This window comes from Sarcophilus harrisii, chromosome 2 (genome assembly GCF_902635505.1).
Source record: "Sarcophilus harrisii chromosome 2, mSarHar1.11, whole genome shotgun sequence".
NCBI classification, from domain to species: Eukaryota; Metazoa; Chordata; class Mammalia; order Dasyuromorphia; family Dasyuridae; genus Sarcophilus; species Sarcophilus harrisii.
In genome coordinates this window covers 540,609,001-540,632,246 of record NC_045427.1, presented here as the reverse complement: position 1 = coordinate 540,632,246, position 23,246 = coordinate 540,609,001, and the positions used below count along the sequence as shown (strand labels likewise).

General features: G+C 37.5%; 1 protein-coding gene and 1 long non-coding RNA gene across 3 annotated transcripts in view; one reads left to right on the top strand and one right to left on the bottom strand.

The window, feature by feature from the left end:
• Positions 1-23,246, bottom strand: part of LOC116421859 — an 86,014-nt gene that overhangs the window by 39,754 nt on the left and 23,014 nt on the right. The window lies entirely within an intron of this gene.
• The window catches only part of ST8SIA2 (ST8 alpha-N-acetyl-neuraminide alpha-2,8-sialyltransferase 2), an 86,118-nt gene that overhangs the window by 43,248 nt on the left and 19,624 nt on the right, over positions 1-23,246 (top strand). The window contains exons 2-4 of the mRNA XM_031955543.1: positions 2,693-2,755; positions 6,735-6,863; positions 11,486-11,743. Coding sequence (XP_031811403.1) covers positions 2,693-2,755; positions 6,735-6,863; positions 11,486-11,743 — 450 coding nt within the window. The remainder of the gene's footprint in view (positions 1-2,692; positions 2,756-6,734; positions 6,864-11,485; positions 11,744-23,246) is intronic.

The following is a 23,246-nucleotide window of genomic DNA, read 5'->3' as shown; positions in this document are numbered from 1 at the left end:
ATGGCCTAAAGAGAGTTAGATTGCTTCATAAGTTAGTAAATTCCATAACACTGGAGGATTTCAAGTATAAGCTTAATATTAAGTTCTCATCATCGGGATTCACCCTCCAAATGAATTTATCCTTCAAGTTGTTAAATTTCTGAAATCCTTCCCAATCTCACTTTCAGTGATTCTCTGTGTTAGGTGTCATTGCCAACTAAGATTAGATAGAAAGCTAAAATATTTCTGAAATTATGTAAGTCAATCCAATCTTGGGTAGAGTCGTGATAAAAAAAGTGTGGAGAAGAACTACACAGGATAGATAATCATGGATGAGTTGCAGTCTATACCATTGGAAGGAATACTTTTATCACCGAAGCATTATGGCATAGTGTGTTGAACTTTGAACCTGGAAGACCTGAATTCAGATCCTGTCACTAATACTTTTTAGTTTAGGCAAATTACTTAATATTTCTGAACCTCAATTTCCTCATCTATAAAAAGAAAGGATAGGACTAGAGGAAACTTTTGGCCTGAAACTGACAATCTTATGATAAGTAATGTTACAGAGATAATGAATAAAAATGTCATTTCATTTGCAAAATCTAATTTATAGCCAACTTTTCAAGAACAAATTTATAAAATGAAGAAAAAAGAAAGAAAGGAAGGAGGGTCATAGAAGCAAATTTTCTTTAATTCACAGAAAAAGACCAGAAAGAATCATGATAAACAGGACAACTTTGAAGATTACATCCTAAATGTATACGACTGTATAAAGAAAAACAAGCTGTATGTAATAGAGATCTATAGTTTCATATACAATCTTTGTTTCCTCTTCTACTAGGACTATGAAAATGCTCATTTTATTTGGTGTTTCCAAAGTTCTGAATAAATGAAATTACAAAATGAATGATATTGGGGGAGAGGGAGAAGGAGATGGGGGGGCAAGAAGGAGAGGAGGGGAGAGAGAGAGAGAGAGAGAGAGAGAAAGACAGGAGGGAGGGAAGGAGGGAAAAGGAGAGGGAGATATTGTATCCCCCACACCTATGAGCATAGTAGTAAGTGTTTAATAATAAAAGCAAACAATACTTACCCTCAAGGAGCTTAACCTTCCAATGGGGGAAGACAGTACAATGTGTGCAAGACAGTAGATGAGAAGAATGAATCCAGAGAGAGGTTTTAGGCATGTTAGGTGAAACAGACCTAAAACTCCACCTAAAATAGTGGTGTCTGGAAGGAACATGTCAATTTAGAAAAAAAATGTTTCAGAGTAGAGATTTCTTCAGAGTATCAAGGCAGCTGACAGAGAAAAGTCCAGAGAAAGAGATGGAGATATTGAGTGAGGTTATCATAAATTAAGACCTGGAAAAGACCATAAGAGGGACTTATTTAGTCCAAAGCCCTCAGTTTCTAAATCTAAATGAAGAAACTAAAGTCTAAACAAGTCCTCTCACTGCTCTAAGGCCCAATTCTCTGACTCCAAAATTAGCCCTTTTTTCCATGGCACTTTGGGGCCTCTGAAAGTATCCAACATATCATCTACTGATTGCTCTCTTTGTGGTCATTTACTTATAGACTTAGCATATAAGGAGATAGTAATTTTGGTTTTTAATTGTCAATTAATTTTCATTTATTGACTATTAAATAAAAGCCCAAAGGCAGGATGGTAGAGACCTGGTGTTGGAACCAGGAAGACCAGTCCTATCTCAAATATTTTTTTTTAGTAACATGACCAAGGGCAAGTAATTAACCTATCTATGCCCCAAGCAGATCCCTAAGCTTATAAATTGTCTAAGTATCAGTCTATATCCTAATGAGAATTCCCTATATTGATGAAATCATAAGTCTTGACCACAAATAAAAAACCCACCCTTGACCCCAATACTATTTATTGCATTACTCTTACCTCCACAAAAGTCCTGCTCTCCTGCTTCATGTGGCATGGAGAATACTCCAAGGCTGTGCCAGTGGAGCACAAGGTTTTATCAAGTTGGAAAATCTTCACAGAAGTCCAATAATGGTTGTAGACTATATCAGCTGTCAGAGGACCACCCAAGGCTAAGTATGGAATAGTTTATCAAAAGAAGTCAGGTCACTAAGCAATGAGTTATTTTATCATTACAACTCATGAATTTTGCTGCTTCCACAAATAACAATAAGACCTTATGTTTGACATTTCACGCATTTTAAGGTGCTTTCAGATCCATTATCTCCCTTGATACTAGGTACTGTTATGGAGAATACAAAAGAAAAAGGAAGAAGTGGTGTTTGGAATTTATAGAATGATCAGATACACTTTAAAATGGCTTAAAGAGAGTAATGGAGCAACATATAAATAGGTCTAAATTAATATAGAAGGAAATTAAGTACAAAGTGCAGAGAGGGCACACAATAACAGTGTTGTCTGGTGGTGTTAATGAGGTATGGCTAATCACAGGTGTGCTTACTCCACACCTTAAGGTTGAGACTAAGTCAAGTTTCCTGATAATAGGACCCTTCCGAAGGAACAAAAAGGATATATCTTACTCTTAACTCATTCTGACTTACCATCATGAAAAATGACTCCCAAAGATGGACCCTTTTGGCAAATGGCAAGAATGAGAGCTGCTTCCTCCGTGAACAGCTCTCCAGACTGGGGGATCTCTTGACTATTGAACAAAGCTTTGCAAAGAGGAACTGGGTTTATAAATAATGCATTTCCTTTGTCTTGCAGGAATTCTGGAGGCAGAGGTACAATCAGATCAGCTGTGAACAGCTTACATAGCAAATCTAATAGGTTTGTAAATTAGATTTTGTGTTCATTTGTTTTTGCTGTAAGGCAGCTATTAATCTGCTTCTCTTCTTTGCTGGCTGGTGCCCTTCTTACTTAGTGAACAGATCTGTTTTGTTTCATTTCTGCTTTCCATTTCCCTAATCACTTTTTGGGGGATTGGGGGAGGGGAGAACTGTCAATGTAAGAACACTTACAAATGACCCAAGGTCTGCATATTCCAAAGATGGGAAATATGGGGAGACAGCAGTTACATTGAGATAAAAATCAGAATCATATTAGACAGCTTTGGATATCATGGATAAAACTTAAATTTGCATATTCACTATGAAACTTCAATTCTGCAAGATTCTAGTAAAAGTCACAAAATAAGCTCCATCAAAAAATCAACAATTTATTGGGGGGAAACATTCACTCTGGTGAGGCATTCAAGCAAAGAATTCAAGATATTAGCTGAAAACTATTTAAATTGTTTGGGTATACAGAAAGTAATTAGTCTGAAGGAACATTGACTGTTTAATATGTATTCAATATTTCAAAAGGGCTTTTTCTCACTTTATCATAGTAGAATATTTGACTATGTTATGAGCTGCATGTGGTCTAATCCTGAGAAATGTGGGAGATTTCTGGCAAAGAATTTTCTCCTGCAACATCTCTTAGAGCCACCTAAGATTTATTGATACTTTCCTTTAAAAAAAAAAAAATCCCCATTTTACAACCTTAAAGTTGTCATTGTTTCTGATTTGTTTTTGTCATATCCAAAGTTCCAAGAAAAGTTATTTTGTTTCAATGACCTTGACCAAAGCAGATATAGGGAAAGAGAGAAAAGAGCTCTTCCTAAAGCTTTTTGTGTCTAAGGTTATTGGATAAGCTCAGAAATTTGAAAAGTTTGTTTCATAGAATTGAGATTATCCAAATAATGATCACAAAATGGCCTTTACCTTCCTAATGATTCTAACAAATCAGGTTTCTAAACTTTCTTGTATATACACAAGACCTAATGTATCTACATGATTAATTCCTATAATAAACTTCTTGTGTAATTTCCTAAAATTATTAACAACCAAAAATTCCCTGAGATCGAGAATTGCTTTACTTATTAATTTTTGCCTTTACATCCCCAGCATCCAAAACAGTGCATATCTCACAGTGGTATTTAATAAATGATAATTGAGTGATTGAATGAAAGCAGTTCAACAGTTTAATGCTGACATTATATAGATGTTGAGTTGTTCTATAGGGAATTTAAATTTTTTGGGAAGTTCCTCAAGCCTGAATTTTGTCCAGAGTTATAATTTCACTGATATGAGGAAGTGTCCGTGTGAAAACTCCTTCTTTTAATATATATTTGTACTTATCTGTGACTTCTATTCTTAGAGAGTTGTCTGAGTCACTAAAACCTTTAAGTGATTTTTGTGTAGTCAGACAGCTGGTATGTGTAGGAGGCAGGACTTGAATCCAAGATATCCTGAAGACTAGCCATTCACATGCCATGTTGCTCCTCTACATTCCCCCGCCCCCAAGAGACCATAGCAAATTTTATAGTTACCCATTCATTGATATTGACAACTGAGCTTGTCTTTGCCAATGGATAGATTTACTTCATATTTAAGAAAGATGAGGTGGGGATAGAAACAAATTAGGTACCAAATGAAACATCTTGGGGCCAAAATTCCTCTCTCCATAATTTCATTTCCCCCAAAGTGAAGAAAATCCCACCTGTCCTGGAGAATCTCAGTTGGTTACATAGAAATCCAGTAGCATTCAATCACCAGCAAACCAAATATAGGTGGAATTTTAATAGCCATTTAACAAAGGTTGCCATAGGCTGACTTTTTAAAAGATTCTTATTACTTCTCTCTTACAGCAAGGTCATTGTCCCATGGTAACATAGCAAACAAATTTGGAGCCACAGACTTGGGTTCTAATAAATGTCCTGCTGCAAGGAAACAACCACAGAAATACTTCCATTCTAAAGAAGATCCCCTTCATCAGGGTTCTTGACTTTTTTGTATCATAGTTCTCTTTGGCAGTGTAGAGAAGAGAGAAGCCAACAGACCCATTTGCAGAATGATATTTTTTAATATATAAAATAAAACATGTAGGAAATACAATTATATTGAAATAAAGACATAATTTTCCCCATTCAGGATCACAGATCCCCTAAAAATCTATCTACCCTGGTGGGGGGGGTATATTCTATGTACCCTGTGTTAATTAAGAACCGGTGCCTTAAGATCTCTTACATGCCACAGTACCCATTTCTAAGTAGCACTACCCAAATTTATCTACCCATCAAACCAAATAGTAGCCAAAAGTAGCCAAATAGTAGCCAAAAAAAATGTCCATTTCTATTGTTTCCTCATTAAAGAGGAGCATAGGTATCCTTCCTGGTTAGATAACTCAAAAAAATCCTCTGTTCATGTGAGGCATTTTCTAAGGCATAAAGGCATTTGGACTATTCACTTGAATTCTGATACCGTTCTCTCTGGAAGGCTGGCTTATCATGATAAAATATTGAAATGCTGCCATCTTTTATGCCTCTTGATGTAAGCTGCTGTGAAATATGGGCATTAGACCTATGGTCTCATACTAATGCTGGTAACCTGGGCCTACTGCCAAGTAATGGGGTCCTGCCCAGTTCTCATGGATGCTTCCATCAATAGCACATGTAGGGTACTCCTGTAAGCCCTCCCAGGAAGCTTCCAAAAGGGGAGTTCCACATTCTAAGCCCCCCTCTCCATATCACCTTTAGAAGAGCTACATGATTATGAAGTCAAGACAAGAAGCTGAGGCCATTGAGGAGAGAAGAAGTAAAAGCTGATAACAATAAAAACACAAAAGTGAATTTCTACTCAGCTCATCTGTAGAAAGTCAAGGAAAAGAACAGAGTTTAAACCTTGTTTAAAAAAAAAGAAAGAAAGAAAGAAAGGAAAGAATTTCACATTTTTGAACTTGGCTTGAAGCCTCAGAGCAAAGCATTCTTTGATTTGGACTTTTGAAAGGACAAGAATTTGGCTTCTCAAATCTGTTTAAAATTCTGTCTATCCTTCTCACCCCAGATAAAGGAACAGTTCTCTCCTCCTGTGACCCAGATGCTCTCTGTGTATATCTGGCAGTATCTAGGTTGAATATTATATCCTTTATATAAATATAACTATAACCTAGTTTCTCAGAAACCCACTGGCATAGATCACAAGCCTATGAAGTTAAGAGAGAACAGTAATACCTGATGTTTCTGGAAGAAAGGGAAAAAAAGAAGCACTTAATGTACACATAACCATGTATCACCTTGTGGAAACAATTGACCCACTGTTGCTCCAAGGCCTGAAATCTATTACCTTTGGCTATCATTCCAAAGCAAGTGAAGCTTTGGCATACATTTTGATTGTCATTTGTTTTTGGTTTTATTTTTTATTTAAACCACCCTATCTAAAGGGGAATCAGCATGGTTGGTAAGAAAGAATGTTAGACTTGGAGAAGAACTGGATTCAAATATAAGATTTTGCCACAGTTTTCTCCTCTGTAAAATGAGGGGTTGGATTCAATGACCTCTAAGGTTTCTTCCAATTCTAGATATATGACACTATACTTTATTAAAAATTAAAATATCTAGCTTATGTATTTTTCTTCCTTGAATTTGAACCACAAAAGCACCTAGCTCCATAAGCGACTGCTAAGTGGGTGAGGGGCACCTCTCTGTGGACAACATCCTGCCCACCATTGGATAAGGCAGCTTTACTAGCAAGGTAAAGCTGGATTGGTGCTTGAGAGAAAGCCAGAGAGAGTAGGGGCAAGGGAGAGAGAAGGGTACATCGTAAAAGATCCATAGGCTTCCACCCCTCTAGGTAATCACTGCAATTTTGCTTTTCTGGAGTTTACATTCATGCTAGAGCAAAAACAAAACTATTAGAGATGTCATCGGTACACTAACAAATCCTGTCTCTCTTTTTCTGGTTTGTGTTGTGTGTTTTTTTCTCCCCAGAGTCGAAGTTGTAATAAATGGCTCTTCATCTCCAGCTGTTGTTGACAGAAGTAATGAAAGTGCAAAGCACAACATTAAGCCAGCCCCATCCACATGGAGACACAACCAGACCCTGTCTTTGAAGATCAGGTATTGGTAATTACCTATAGGACAAAAGACAGATTTGGCCCTCTTCAGCACAAGCTGGCAAATTGCCTCTCTTTATCATCGAAAGAAGTCAAGATAGAAATAAAATGTTTACCTCCCGCCGAGGCGTGCTTCATCTGTAAGCGATCAGTCAGAAACACAAATCTCAGAATAGCCTAGTGGCCCAGCAGGTGTATGACACCAGGACGAGAATGGGCTATGAGAGGAGTTCAGGGCTCCAAAGTGAGCCATGAGGAACAACCTGGCGGGAGGGAGGAGAAAGGGTGTCCTCTAGCTTGGGATGTTGCCCTCCAAGAACATCAGGCAGGAGGGACCTCCAAGTTAGACCGCTCGAGGGAATGCTGCCATTCGGATCACACAGAATATATTCATATGGCCATTGTGCTGAATTTCTGGTGTATAATGTTTTCATAGTTAGTGAGAAGCCAAAGAGATTCACCAATTTTGGGTCTGAGGTGTGATTTGCAGATGTAGAAAATCCCCCGTTGGTTTAAATGCAAATGCCTTTTTAAAGACCAACTACGGAAAATCTCTATCTTAAATTCATCCAAGTCCATCATTAAAGTACTCTCAATCTATCCATCCTTACCCACAGATGAAGTAGGAATTGCCTCCAGGATCACTGGACAGAACTTGTACTTGCCTCTACTTTCTTAGTGAGAATCACAGGCCCCCCCCCAAATCCTTCCTCTCCTACTGACTATTCCCTGAAACTCCACTCTTATATAGGTGGGTAGAACCAGCAGATAGAGTGCTGGCTTTGGAGTCGGGAAGATTTGAGTTCAGATGGGGTCTCAAGATGCCATCTGGGTGACCCTGTATAAGTCCCTTAAAAACTGCCTTATATGAAAAATGGGAATAATAATAGCACCTAACTTTGAGTGTTGTTGAGAGGACAAAATGAGTTATAAAAAAATAAAGTATTATATAAATGTTAGCTATTATTATTATCCTCCAAAACTTTGACCACTGTTATGATACACATTCCCTTTAGAGAGAAGCTTTATGTCTTTAGCAGTCATTTATTTGTTTATAAGAATAAAGAAACTAATTACAGGTTTGCAGAAGAAGAAAGGAGAAGAATATGAGGACATGACATCAGGCCTAGCATTATTCAGTTATAAGCCCTTTGAGAGTTGGGTCAATGTCCTATCTACCTTCATTTTTCCTAATACCTATCGTGGCACCTTGCATGAATTAGCTATTTAATCATTTATTTAATTGAATTGGCACTATGGAAAGTAGAAAACACAGAGTCTGGGGACACTATAAAAAATCTTACCCAGACCACAATTTTGTCTAGCAAGTACCCTGGGGTATGGCCATTGAACTACAGTTGAAATTGAAAATGAGATTGTAGCAAGCTACATGGGAAAAGCAGCACACTTTCCATTCAAGCCTTAGGTTTCTAGTTTCCAGGACAAAGAGATCTTGGAAAGAAGGAAAAGAGCAAATTCTAGAAATATATGATCTCCAAAGGATATATGTAGAATGGAAGCAGAAGCAGAAATGAGCAGCCAAAAAAAAGTCATCTGAAGTAGATTTCTTTCTCTACTAACTACCTTCCTTTTCAACATTTCTTCCTGCAAGGTCCCTGGTTCTGCACTTGCCTGTTATGGCTTCCTGACAGCTGCAGGCCCATATTACTGATCCCTTTAATAAGAGGCTCTGTGTTGTCATTAAGACCAACTGTGAGTAAAATTGTACCTCCTCTTGCCAGCTCAGTCTCATCTGGGTTTCCTCCCTCTAGCTTATTCCCCTTTATCAACTGCCAAAGAAATCTGATCACTTCATTGAAAGCACAAATCAGATGAGGTGCTCCAGCTTATGCCTGAGATTGGATTGTGTGAGCCTGGGAAGGGAGTCATACCCTAGGGAATCATGATGAATTAGTTGTCAAAGAATTTGGTCTTTCCCAACTTGGGGCTCTTGAGTATAAGCCCAGTGGATCCCACAGTATGAACCATTTGCCTTCACTCAAGGGGAGGGACAAATTCTTTCAATACAGGCAATTAGTCATTGAAATTATTCATAAGAAAAGATTCTTCAAGTCATTTGAAATAATATTTAATAATTGATAGTAATTTCTAGTAATTAATTAGAAATTAATTCACTCATGAAAGTCTTTGTGGGTTTTCTGGGGGTTCTCTTTGTTTTTAAATACTTTGGAGTTGGTAATTGGAAGGTTCTTAGCAATTTCCCAAACAAATTAATGATTTAGTTGGATTACATAATCCTTGGTAAGCCCCAGTAAATAACAACAATGCTTCCATTTTCCATCCAGTACAAATTATTAAGTGCAAAATTTCTCTCTGTGTTAGAGAAAGCTCTACTTCATTAATTAAGAAATAGAATCAAAGGAAGAGGAGAGGGGACAGTATTCCCTCCAGGCTTCTCCTGCCCTATTAAATATCAGGATTCCCACTAGCCCTTCCTTCAAAAATCCAGGGTCAAATGTATGTTTTATTCCTCTTGGGCATCATTTATCCCATTCTGCACAACAGAAATCATAAGATCACAGATTAGAACTGGAAGGGACTTCACAGACCATTTAGCCAAACTCTTTAATTTTACAGATGAAAAAACTGAGTCGCAGAGAGGTTAAGTGGCTTTCCCAAAGTCACAAAAATGGTAAATTACAGAGGCAAGACTTTGACCCAAATCCTCTATCTCCTGCCCAACTGCTGCTGCTTTCTTCAGTCCCAGCTTTGATGCTTCCTTGGGGCATGGAGGTAATCCTAGTTTTTCAAGGACCATGGCAGCGGCACATGAATTCTGGCAGATCTTACCAATTTGGCAAGGCATCAAGATTGGGTCCAGTGATAGAATGTACATCTGTCATCTAAAAATCAAGCCAGCTAGACTTGGAAAGACTCATCACCAGAAGGTTAGCCACCAGGTGATGAATTTTCTCAACTATAACAATTCATGAACTCTTCTAGTAAAGCATGAAGGGAATATAGCCTTAATTAGTAGAGGAAGGACTATCACAAATAAATTCAGTGAATCTTGAAAAATTAAAATTTAAAATAAAGTAAAATTAAAAATTAAACTAAAGTAAAAATTAAAGTTAAAAAATTTTAAACGAAGTAAAAAACCTGACTGATGATATCTACAAGATGCTTAAAGATCTTATGATAACAAAATCTCTTCTGAGTTTTTTTTTCTTATTTCATTTGTTTCTAAGGCATTCAGCTTCTCCTGAGTTAACTTAATCATAGCTAACATTTATATGCTACTTATTATATTCCAGGCACTTTGCTAAGTAAGCTTTAAAAACATTATTTCATTTGATCCTCACAACAACCCCAGGAGATAAGTGCTACTATTATTCCCATTTTACATATGAGAAAACTGAAACAAACTAATTTGTACAGCTAGGAAGTGTCTGAGACAAGATTTGAGCTCAGGTCTTCCTGACATTGGCCTGTTTACTGTGTCACTTATATGTTCCTATCTGCACTTAGGCCATTTTATATAGCAATCTAATACAAACAATTCCTCTCTGTTCATATTATTATAAAGGTGTTTTTGACGGATCCTTCAAGGTTAAATCTTAAAAATATGTCTTCACTATCCATAGAAAAACCAACCAAGTAGACTTTAGATCTGGAAGAGATCTAGAAATCTTCTAATCCAACTTTTGTTTTATAAAAGACTAGGGAAAAAAAGTCAGAGAATTATTCTGAGCGATAAAAAACAATGCTTAGCACCTCTTGACCATGAACCAAAATATATTTATTTGTAATTGCTGCTGAAATATTGTAGGATAGTGAGATGCATTGAGCAACCTCTGGAAGCTAACTGAAGAGTTTCCTTTGATGGAAAATCCTTGAAATTTTCCAAAAGTACAAGAGGCCTCCACAGGCCATTTAACAAGTTGATCAGCTGCCATCTGAGATAGATACAAGAGTTTGTAACACATTGTTTCCTCCCCAACCTGGAGAAAAAACTGTCCAGTTAATGTTCTTTTCCAATTTACCCGAAAAGGAACTGGGATAAAATAAAAGATGTGTGCTAATTAGAAGGCAAGGAAGAATTGAGCTCTGACTTCCTAGTCAGGACCCTACCTGGTGTCAATCCATGTCAAAGATGCCCCCTGTAGGATAACCCAAGGATCTGACATCTTTTTTAAGAGTAGTGTGCCAAGATTCCAACCTAATCAATTCTGGAGTGCTAGAGGGGCACTCTGACTTGGCGGCTTCTTTTCCATTTTGCAGAAGGAAATGTGTGTCACCAACTCTCATGGCAGGTGGCAGCTGTCACATCTGCCATGGATGTCAGAGGAAAGCCCTAACTGTGGCAGACAGCCCACCTGCCAAAGAAAATTGGTCCTTGGGTCATCTTTAGCACACCTGGCATAGGTTGCCAACCTCTACCCCAAACCCATTAGCCAAGTTTACCTTCAGGGGGTTAGCATCCAGCTGTCTACCTTTTTTGCTGAAGAGTAGCTAGTTATCAGATAGAGAAGGGGAAGGTTCGAAATTAGGGGAGAGGGAAAAATGCAGCACTGAGAAAACAGTTGGCAAGAGAGGGCTACATTAGGGAGAAGCAATGAAGGGAGGAGATCCTTTTCTGTCACATATGTGGCTTTGTTTTTTCAGGAAGCAAATTTTGAAGTTCTTAGATGCCGAAAAAGACATATCAGTTCTCAAGGGGACCCTGAAACCTGGAGACATCATCCACTATATATTTGACCGAGCTAGCACCATGAATGTGTCACAAAACCTATATGAACTCCTGCCCAGAACTTCTCCCCTGAAGAACAAACATTTCAGGACCTGTGCTATTGTGGGAAACTCTGGGATCCTGCTGAACAGTGGCTGTGGACGGGAGATAGACACTCACAGTTTTGTAATAAGGTAATCTCCATGGCGTAATTCACACTTAAAGCTGGTCTGGTAAACTGAAAGCTGTTAGACAAGTAGATGGAATAACTGATGACTTGATCTAGGAGGTCAATTTGTCCCCCCAAAAATTTATTAGGCACTTATATGCTAGGCACTGTACTAAGTCCTGGGAATATAAAGGAGGTTTCAATTGTGGTGTCCCTGCCCTTAATAAAGTCCAATTCTAATAGGGGAACCAAGTCTATACACATAGAAGAGATAATAGATGGAGGGATAGTGGGATCATAGAGTCATGGGATTGTTGGGATCAGAATTGAAAAGGAAATGTAGAGATTATCTAGCTCAACTTCCTCATTTTACAGATGAGAAAACTGAGGCTGAAATCTTGGAAAATGATACACTTAAGGATTCTAAAGCATTGGAATGATATAAAATGAAGTGGGCTCCATATTAATTAACTTGAAGCAGCTGTATTAGTGGCAGAATCTGTGATTTCTTAGGTGTAGGGGGTTCAGGTGTGAAAATCTCTCCATTAGTGATGATTCAGTTATAACTAATAGATTAGAGAGTTACATAGAAAACTTAAGATGATCCATGATTTACTCATGATCACACAGACTGGAATCCATTCAAAGGCAGGTCTTAAATCCAGTTCTTCTTGACTTTTAGGCTGGACCTTTCTCTTCTGCATAAGACTGTAGGATGTAGATTTAGAACTAGAACTTCATTTTACAATTGAAGAAACCAAGGCCCAGAAAATATCTATGACTTAGCTAAGGTCACAAAGTAAATGCTAGAGCTGGGATTCAAACTCAGGTCCTATAGTTCCAAGTTTTAGTTGGGGGTAGGAGGGGAGGTTCCCATATAATATGATACTCTTCAGTTTACATATTTGGGCAAAATTAAGAATAAGGATTTTAACTCCATAAGTCAGTCAATAAATATTTATTAAGTCATACTAAGTAAATAAATACTTACTATGTACCTTCTATGCCAGGCACTGTACAATGCAACTGAGGATACAAAAAGAGGCACAAAACAGTTCTTACCCTTAAGGAACTCACAATCTAATGGGATACAATGAGAAAATGAACAAGCAAAACAAACTATATACAGGAAATATGAAAAAAATTAAAAGAGACAAGACACTGTGGAAAAAAAGGGAATAAGCATTGATCTATATAGCACTTACTATGTGCCAGGCTCTGAACTAAGTACTTTCCAAGTATTACCTCATTTGATCCTCAGAGCAATCCTTTGAGGACCGTGCTATATTATTCACTTTTACAGTTGAGGAAACTGAGGCAAACAGTTTAAGTGACTTTGTTAGGGTTACACAGCTAGTAACTGTGAGGTCAGAATTGAATTCAGGTCTTCTGATTCCAATCCTATCCACTCTTGCTACCCAGATGCTCAGAATTCTAGGCACTAGAATTAAGAGAGGTTGAGAAAGGCTTCCTGTAAAAGTTGGGATTTTAATTGGAACTTAAGGGAAGGCAATGGATAGAGATTCCACATCCTTTTCCCTCAATCCTTCTTCCCATATTTCACCAGCATGAGCATTTAAAAATAGTCATCTCACTCAAAATAGAACATCCATTGTGGTGCCTCCAAAATACTACAGGGACAGGTGTCTATGCTATTCCTGGGGCAAATGGAAGTTCTGAATATTTCATTACACACAGGTCACCACCCATGGAAAATTTGCATGGGACCATCTCAGATTTCCTGGGCCTAGAAGCCACCATTCCTGTCTCAATACTGCCGTACTGAGATTTCAATTTTAGGACATTGAAAGAAAGAAAAATTATATTTCAAGTTTTTGATGAATTTGTGAAAATACTGAGTCTAGATCACAGAACAACCTACATAATTTCCAATAAAGTTTAAAAAAAACCCAAGCATTTATTAAGTTCTCATTATGTACCAGACACTGTGCTAAGCACTTTACAAATATTATCTCCTTTGATCCTCACATTAACCCTGGGAGTGTAATAGCACTTTATTACATCCCCATTTTTATAGAAGGGAGAACTATAAGAGAAAGGATCTTGTCCAGGATCTTGTCATTCAGTTAATCTGAGGTTAGATTTGAACTTAAATCATCTCATTCTAGATGCATTGTTTTATCCATTATGTCACCTTGTTGCCTACAAGCATTTATTAAGAGCCTGTGCCAGGTACTAGGGAGGTATAAACAAAACTCAAAACAAAGTCACTGAACTCAAAGAGCTTGCATTTATGGCGATTAAAATCAATGTTCTCTTGATCACAATTTGATATATCTTGCATAGTGCCTAACATAAAATGGCAGAAAGCTAAGAGAATAAAAGGGGGGATTTAAGATTTCTAATAAATCGAGTTATGTCAATTCCACATAGCTGCCATAGTGATTTTCCTAAAATTTATGGCAATCCCCTGCTCTATAAATTCTGCCAGACCCCCTCTTAACTCTAGGACCAAATATAAACTCCTCTCCTTACCATTTAAAGCCTTTCAAAATGACCTGATCCCATCCTACCTTTCTAGCCTCCTTTATATTTATGCCCTTTCCAGTCCTGTCAAATTGACCTTGCCACTCCTCACATCTTCACCTCCACGTCTTTGCACTGACTGCCCCTCATTCTTGGAATGCACGTCCTTCTCACTGTCTCCCTCTCCCCCAGCACACACACACTTTTTTTAAAATGCCTTGTTCTCTTTAAAACAGCTCAAAGCATCACCTCCAACCCAACACTTTTCCTGATCCCCATCTCCAGTTCCTTCTTCCCTCCCTCCCAAAATTGCCTGATATTTATTTTGCATAGACTTTTTCATGTTTGTACATAATCTTCCCAATAGAAAAGAGAAACTGTTTCATTTTTGTCATTGTATCTCCAGTGCTTGGTACGGTGAAGGTATGGAGAAGGCACTTAATAAGTGCTGATTGATTGAATGATTGACTTAGCTAAATTAAAATGGAGGGAAATCGTTAGAATAAGAATTATCATTGAATTAGCAAATGAGTCAAGGATGATGTAATAGAAAGAATGCTGGTACCTGAAGAGGTACCTGAGTTGGAATCCCAGATCTACCATTTACTAGTAGTGGAATATTGGACAAATGGCTGGACTTCTCTGGATCCCATTTTTCTCCATTTTAAGGATGATGGTTGGACTAGATGGCTCTTACAATCCTTTCTAGCTCTAGAGAGATGATACCATCGGCAATAATAGTTATTACTTTCATGTGGCACATTTACAAAATGCAGATATTATTATCATCCTTGTTTTTTCAGCTGAGGAGACTGAAGTTCAGAAAGGAGAAATGGCTTGTTGGCAATTGGCAGGACTCAAGTCCATGCCTTCAGATAGTTGTCCAGTGATCCTCAAACCCTCTAACACCTCACCCAATAGTCAGACTGTGATGCATGTATAGACACCATAGTTCACACACACAATTGCATTTTAATATTTCAAAAGTATTAACATTAAATGATACTCAATGAGACTTGCACCCAAAATGCAAACCCTGATCAAAACTAGTCCCCTTTCCAGGTCACCCATGTTCTCACCATCCTTTGTACACATACATATGAAAGACAGATAAGAACCCTAGAAAGTGTCGAAAAACCGAAAGTCTAATGGAAAACTGTCACTAACTTTGATACATAGGGACTGCAGTACATGTATGCATGCTATATTTCCACTTCACACATTCCAGCATAATTTCTTTTTAATATCTATTGATTATTAACAAACATGTAGCATTCGTACAATGAGGATATACAGAAAAACAGTATGATAGAGAGACTAGAGGGATAGGAGATGGCGTTTAAATACATTACACTGAGGGTATGTGTGTGTGTGTGTGTGTGTGTGTGTACTTAAAGGACTCCAAATATCAGTGTACTGCTCAAAGGCAAAGCTATGCTTTTATCATTAAAGTCCATTCCTAGCAGGTGCCCATGGATTTGTGTGTATCCAGGGCTGATTTATAAATGTTTGCTCAGAGATTTGCAAGTCTATTGTGGAGAAACCCCAGCCATTGTAAGAGACACATGGGAAAACCAAGAATGATAATTGCATGGCTCCAGTCCTTGGATTAAAAAAAGATAAACTCATGTCCCAACAAGCAGGATAAGGTCAATCATTTTACGTTACTTCATTCAGTCTCGTTCCTTTGCCACCTAATTGGAAGATAAAAATCCCTTCCTAGTAAAGAAGCACAAATAAATGATCATGATAGTAGCTCTTGTTTATTTAGCAATTTACTATTTACAAAGCAATTTCCTCCTAACAATTCTGTGAAACTATGAAGAGCCTACTAATATCTCCATTTTACAGATTAGGAAACTGAGGTCAGAAGTGTGAAATAGTTTGGCGAGAGTCACACAGTCAGCAAGGGTGAAAGTCAGAACCTTAACTCTGAATTTTCTGTTAGGCCCTTGCTTTTCCTACAGGATAATTCTGATCCATCCTAATTCCAATACCACTGTGCAACAGAAAATTATCAGGCAGAAAAATTCACCTTTGAGTTTTTTGATCCTCTGTGGCAAGTATGAGATCACCATAGGAGCCCACAAGTGGCTGATTTTCCACCTACTTGCTATTTATTAATCTTTATATATGTAATTTATTATTTGTATATAATATACAATTTTATTTATATTATATAAATATATTATTTATTTGTGTATAATATATAATAAATTAATTTATTAATTGTTGTGGGCAAGACACTGTGCTAAGTATTAGTATTGTTCTCAACTGGTTTTTATTGACCTTCCCTCTACCCCATGCCCATATCATGTCCAATCAATAAGTATTTAGTAAGCATCTTCTATGTGCCAGGCACTGCGCTAAACTCTGGGAATACAAAATAAGACAAAATTATTCCCTACCCTGAATGAGTTTATAATCTCAAGAGGTAGACAACACACTAATATATATATATATACAAAGCAAGCTATAACCAGGATAGAAAGGAAATCATGAACAGAGAAAGGCACGAGAATTAGTAAGGGTTAGGGAAGGCTTCTTGTAAAAGGTGGGATTTTAGTTGGCACTTAAGTGAAGGAGGTCAGTAGTGGGAGGAGTTCTATGCAGGATATAGGTAAGCTATATTAGGTGGGTAAAATAAAGGTAAGAAAAAAAATCAAGATATGTCAGGGTTTCTTTCAGAATTCAGTCCCACTGCTCTATCTATTTAAAATATTCATGAGAACCCATGTGGCATAAGAAAACGTGAGTCTGGATTTAAGACCTGCCTCTCAAATGTAATAGCTGTTAGCCTAGGCAAGTCATTTAATGTTTCATTCCCCCACCCAACCTGCTTTCTTCCCCTCTCCATCAAAACATCAGTCTATATTTTGATAAAACAGCTAATGGATAGATATGTCACATTTCACACCACTGGTTCACTGACTTTCATCTGAAAAAAGTTTATTCTCATTTCAGGTTCTAGCACCCAAAATGGATCATTCCATTTGAAGCATGTTCCATTATCTTTTGGTTTTGTCTTCATTGATATTAATGTAGTCCTTCTGGTTCTGATGGTTTCACTTCCTATATTTCTCTCAGTTCCTCAACTTTGTCCTTCCTTGTGGTACAATTCTAATTCTATACATTCTTGCACTATATTGTATTCTACCCTTCCCCAATTGATGAAAAAGGCCTCTATTTTCAAATTATTTCCAGTGCATAAAATGAAACTATTATATGTGTGTGTGTGTATGAGTTCTTTGGCATATATGCTCAATGGTATCACCCTTGTGTTCAACAATTGATCTTATCAGGATTACAGAAAATCATAAATTTTTAGCTAGAACAGATCTTAGGTAGCATCTAGCTCAACCCCCTTGTTTTATTGGTAAAAACCTGAGATCCAAGGATGTTGAGGGATTTGTACAACATCATTTAACTAGTCAGTCACAGAAATGGGCCTGGAACCCAGTTTTCCTAATCCAGGACACTTTTTACTAGATCCAAATGTCTTCACCACCTGACCCTCTAATAACTCCATGGGAATTAAGCCTTCTGCAATGACTGAAGCTACCTAACACTTATTCTGTCTCCCCCAACTTCCATTTTCCCTATTCTGAAGGGAAGAAATAAGCAATGTCAAAACCAATGGTCCTGAAACCTCAAGTTTCTTGTAGTTGGTGTCCAAGCTCCACCTTTCCCTCTATCTGGATCTCCATCTGCAATTCTGGAGAACAAGAGCATCCCCACATTCAAAATATGCCCTTTGGATGTTGGGAATATGGGCATATTTCCTTCCAAAAAAGCTAAACAGTTTCTCCACTCAGTTTTCAGTTCAGAGAAATATCTATTCCTCTGAGAGTCGGATCATGGGAGTCACAATAAAGAAAGGCCAGTGGCTTATATCAGATGCCTTATGTAAAAGATGATTCTTTATTTGGAATTTATTTGACTGAACCTTTGGACCAATAGCTCCAAAAAAGCTCAAAAGCCAAACCCCATATAAAGTCATGTTTCCACTCTTCCTTTTCTTTCTTCAATTAAGCGTATTAAATTCAACAAATGATTATTAAATGCTTACTCTATGGGGAGTACAGCAATAGTTACTAGTTAGGTAATTAAATAAAATAAGATTCCTACCCTAATGGAACTTAACAAACTAGTAGAGGGTTGGTTAGTCATTTTCTCTCATATCTGACTCTTTGTGACCTCATCTGGGTTGTCTTGGCAAAGATATTGAAGTGATTTGCCATTTCCTTCCCCAGTTCACTTTGCAGATATAGAAACTGAGACCAAAATGCTTAAGTGACTTGCCTGGTATCACACAGCTAGTAAGTATCTAAGGACAAATTTGAATTCAGGTCTTCAGCATGGTGCTCTATCCACTGCACCATCTCACTTCCCCAGTAGGGGGATTTTATATATACAAATCAATAGTGTATAAAAGCAGTCATGGACATAAGACATAGAAAAAAATTGAGATGATAATAATAAGAAAGCACTAGCACATAACAAGTCCTATAAAAATGTTAGCTATTATATCATAATCATCATCATTATAATTATTAATGCCTTCCTTCTGTGGTTACCTCCCACTTACAAGGTATTTGTCATATATGTATGTATTTCCACTTACTTCCACTTCTTTAGTAGACTATAACCAGGGGTCCTCAAACTACAGCCCGCAGGCCAGATGTGGCAGCTGAGGACGATTATCCCCCTCACCCAGGGCTATGAAGTTTCTTTATTTAAAGGCCCACAAAACAAAGTTTTTGTTTTTACTATAGTCCGGCCCTCCAATAGTCTGAGGGACAGTGAACTGGCCCCCTGTTTAAAAAATTTGAGAACCCCTGCTAAGCCCTTGGGAGGGAAGATATAATTTTTTTTAATCTCAAATGAAATATGTATAAAGCACTTTATAACCCTAAAGCACTATATAAATACTAGCTATTATTACTATTATTGTTATTATTTTTTATCTGAGCTTTAGATACCTTCCAGTCCCTAGCTCAATAGTTGATTTATACCATATTCATTGAATTGAATTCCATTAAATCAGGCAGCATAGTTTAGGGGAAAGAGTGCTAAATATGGAATCAAAAGATCTGGGTTTCAATCTAGGTTTTGCCACTTACTATTTGTGTGACCTTGGCCAAAGCATTTAAATCTTCTGGCTCTCAATTTCTTCATTTGTAAAATTGGGGGAGGGGAGTGTACAAGATGAATTCTAAAATGCCTTTCATTTCAAAAGCTATGATCCTGTAAACTTATAAATGAAATAGGCAGGAATAGTAATGCGTGGAAGGTATTCCAAGTCATGAGTAAAAATAAAACCAAAGCAACAGAGGTAGAAAAGCATATAATATATATGGGGAACAGCAAGAGGTTGAAGATGGTTTTCTGTTGAATCATAGAAGGTAACAGTAAAAGAACAGGCTGAAATGGAAGGAAGTGAAAGACTTTGATTATCAGCCAGAAGAGTTTGAGCTTTACTTGGTAAGCAGTAGGAAGTATTGAAGAATGTTAAGCAAAGAAGTAACATGATTAAATACATAGTTAAGGAAAGTGAATATGACAGCATTTAAGAGAAAAATTGGAGGGGAAGAGTGTAGGTGAGAAGAAATGTGAAGGGGCTATTGCAATAGTTCCAGTGAGTAGTATGAGAGATTGAGTAGGAAATGGCAGTGGGAATTGAAAAGAGGAGGAAGATGAGAGACATTTTGATAGTAAAATCAACAAAATTTGGTAAGTGATTAGATATGAGAAGAAAAAGAGGAGAATCAAATATAACAGCAAGATTTTGAATCTAAGTCTGAGTAAGGTAGCATCACTAATAAAACTTGTAAAATTTGAAAGACAGGCAGATCTAACAGGAAATGAAGAAATTCTTTTTGGGCCAAGTTAAGCTGAACTTTCCAGTGGGACAGCCAGGGAGAAATGTCCTCAAGACAGTTGATAATACAAGTCTGGACTTCAGGAGAGAGAGCAAAGGTAAAAATACAAATCTGGAAGCTACTTATCTTTTCATCACCTTGGGTATGATGAGTGAGGGGATGATGTTACTATACCCAAATTATGAAATGAGATGCTCCCTCTCCCCCCCAAAAAAATCCCTCTCATTCCATAGAAGTAAATGGCTAGCATTTCATCATTTTGAATAACAAAAAATGATAATTTTCTCACATTCAATTTATGTAACCTTTTTAATTATAATTCTTTTTTGAATTATGATAAATATTAAGCTTTATAGAGATAGTTTCTGTATTATCAGAAACCAAAGTTTTAAAGTGATAGATCCATGCAGACACACATAGACATATTTACTATAGAGTATACATTTCTTTCCAACATAAAGGATTCACTGGGCAAATTCCCCCTCACCAAAAGTGAATCCAACCTAGGGTTTACAAATGCTTATATAACCTGTGGCCTACCATCATTTCCACCTCCAAACTTTTGGTTTATATGAGCTGATTTTTTTCTTAGAGAGAGAACCAAAATCATAATTCTTTTGCTCACATAACCCCACCCAGGGTTTAATATGAGAAACTCTTCAAATATAACTTCTACTTAGGGTTCCACCAGATATGAGAAAAAAAAGTCTCCCAATTCCCATACAAGCACTCAAGGTAAGAATATCTATATCAAGTACAGGACAGACTTAATAGAAAATGCAAGAAATTCATAAAAGAACCATAGTAGCCCATTTGAAAAATCAATACAATCATCTTCCCTCTATAGTGAGTCAAACCATTCCCCAGGGCTCCTCAATTTTTCAGACTCATAGCACCACCCTGTGGTTTAGATTCTCCTCAGGAGGGAAATGAATTTGGGGTTCCTGGGGAAACAATTCCCCCAACATTCTGGTAAATCTATCTTCATCCCAGGGACCTATCCAGGAATCCAACCTTATGGTATTATCCTGGGGGCTTAGATTATCCCAGAAGGAAATGAACTTGAGGGTATTACAGCAGTTAACCCAATTTCCATTGCACCTACACTGTCTGAATAACTGGCAATATTAACAAAGGAAAAAAACCAAGTCTCTTTCAAAGACTTCATCTATGTCATGGTTTAGATCCCTTGATAATCTTCCATCTTCCAGGGGCTTAGCCATATGTTTACTTCCCAGGAACCCCTAGGAAGAAATCCCTTCCTGTGTTAGAAGGTTGGCTCTGGGGACTGAGCTGCCTAGGAATTCTACATTGTCCATGATATCCCCTCTACTTTTATCAAGGAGACAAAGATTCAGGTTCTATCCTCTTGGGCCACATAGATAAGGGCACATACATCTTCCACTTGGGTAAGTTTCATTTGTAACTTCTAAAATGAAGAGATCTCCTCTATGCAGGGCCCATGTCTTCTGTTAGTTCTGATGTTCTTGTTTCTTACAAAGAAGGAAAAGGCAATAAGAAAATAAAAAGCTGTCTACCATGAAGACTTTCCTTTTTAAGCCAATATAGAATGTCTCCTCTCACAAAAGTTCACTCTACAAAAGTTCATGCCAACCAATTATTCACTAACAGGTCCACAATGAGTCAAGAATGGATCAAAATGGGCAAGTCCACTCTTTTCATAGAAAAAATCAATAAAAAGTTCTAAAGACTCATACTCTGCAAGCTTATTCTTAACACTTACAATGTTCCTAATTATCTCAACACACTTCTTTTCTTGGTTACACACACACACACACACACACACACACACACAAGAACACATATGTTCTTTAAATGAAGATCCCAGAGAACATCATATTCAACAAAAAAGAAAGTCAAAAGGCTGAGTTAAATAAAGGCTGGGGAAGAAGGGAGCAGGCACTTTCCCCAGCCTACATAGTGAAAAAGCAGGCTGGCATAATGAATCAGATGCCAGAAAGACATGGGTTCAAATCTTACCTCTCACACTTTAATATCTGTGTGATTCTGGGCAGCTAACTTAACTGCAGTTCTCTTTGTCAACTCCCTAGAGCTCCCTCTCTATTAACTAAGGTTAAGTATCTGTAGTAGTGGAAGAGGTTCCCCAAGAAAAAAATTATTTCTTGTATTCCTATAAATATCAGGAAACATAATGGGAAGCCTAGATACCAATAAGGAAGAAGCCTAGATCAGATGTACTCTTTCTTCTCTCCCCAACTCACCAAGGCATTAAAGTTTTTGATGAATTGGATTATTTTCAGAGTCTATCTAATGTAGGAATCTCCCCCATCATTAACATCCCAAATATAATCACAATGGACAATGAGAACATTTACACTAGATTAAGGCCCTAGAAAGTGTTCCTAAAGTACATTCATACTCCTGGGGAAGGTTTAAGAGTCCTAGGATCAGTTCCAGGCTTAAGGGTTTATAGTAGGCACTTGGAAACCCAATACATCTTAAATGTAACATATGCACTAAGCCAGTGTCATCAACAACCCCTCCTATACTTGACAAGAATTGTTCTCATAGAAAGCATTCAGAGCATCTGATCTGTTTGACTTTTAAAGTCCTTCACAACCTTGCCTCTGCCTGCCTTTCCATTCTTCTTATACTTTACTTTTTTCTTAATGCTCAGTGACCCAGAACACTGGCCTCCTTGCCGTTCCTTGTACAAGACACTTCATGTCTGAACTCCAAGCTTTTTCATTACCTGTCTCCTCCCCATGCCTGAAATGTTCTCCCTTCTCTCTTCTGCCTATTCGTTTCCCTGGCTTCCCACTTTAAACCCAACCTTCTGCAGGAGGCTCTTAATAGTCCCTCCCACTGTTAATTCCTTCCCTCTGAGATTACCTCTAATTTTCACTATATATATTTTATGTGTACAAAGTTGTATGGATGTCACTTCTTCTATTAGAATAGGAGCTCCTTGACTGAGGATGGATTGAAACATAGTATTTCCCTTTTTTTGTTATTTACTTGATTTTTTTTCCTTTTTCATTTTTTTCCCCTTTTTTATCTGATTTTTCTTGCCTAACATGACAAATATGGAAACATGTTTAAACGAATTGCACCTATTTAATCTATATAGATTATTTCTGTCTTAGGAAGGGGGAAGAAAAGAAGGGGAGGAGAAAA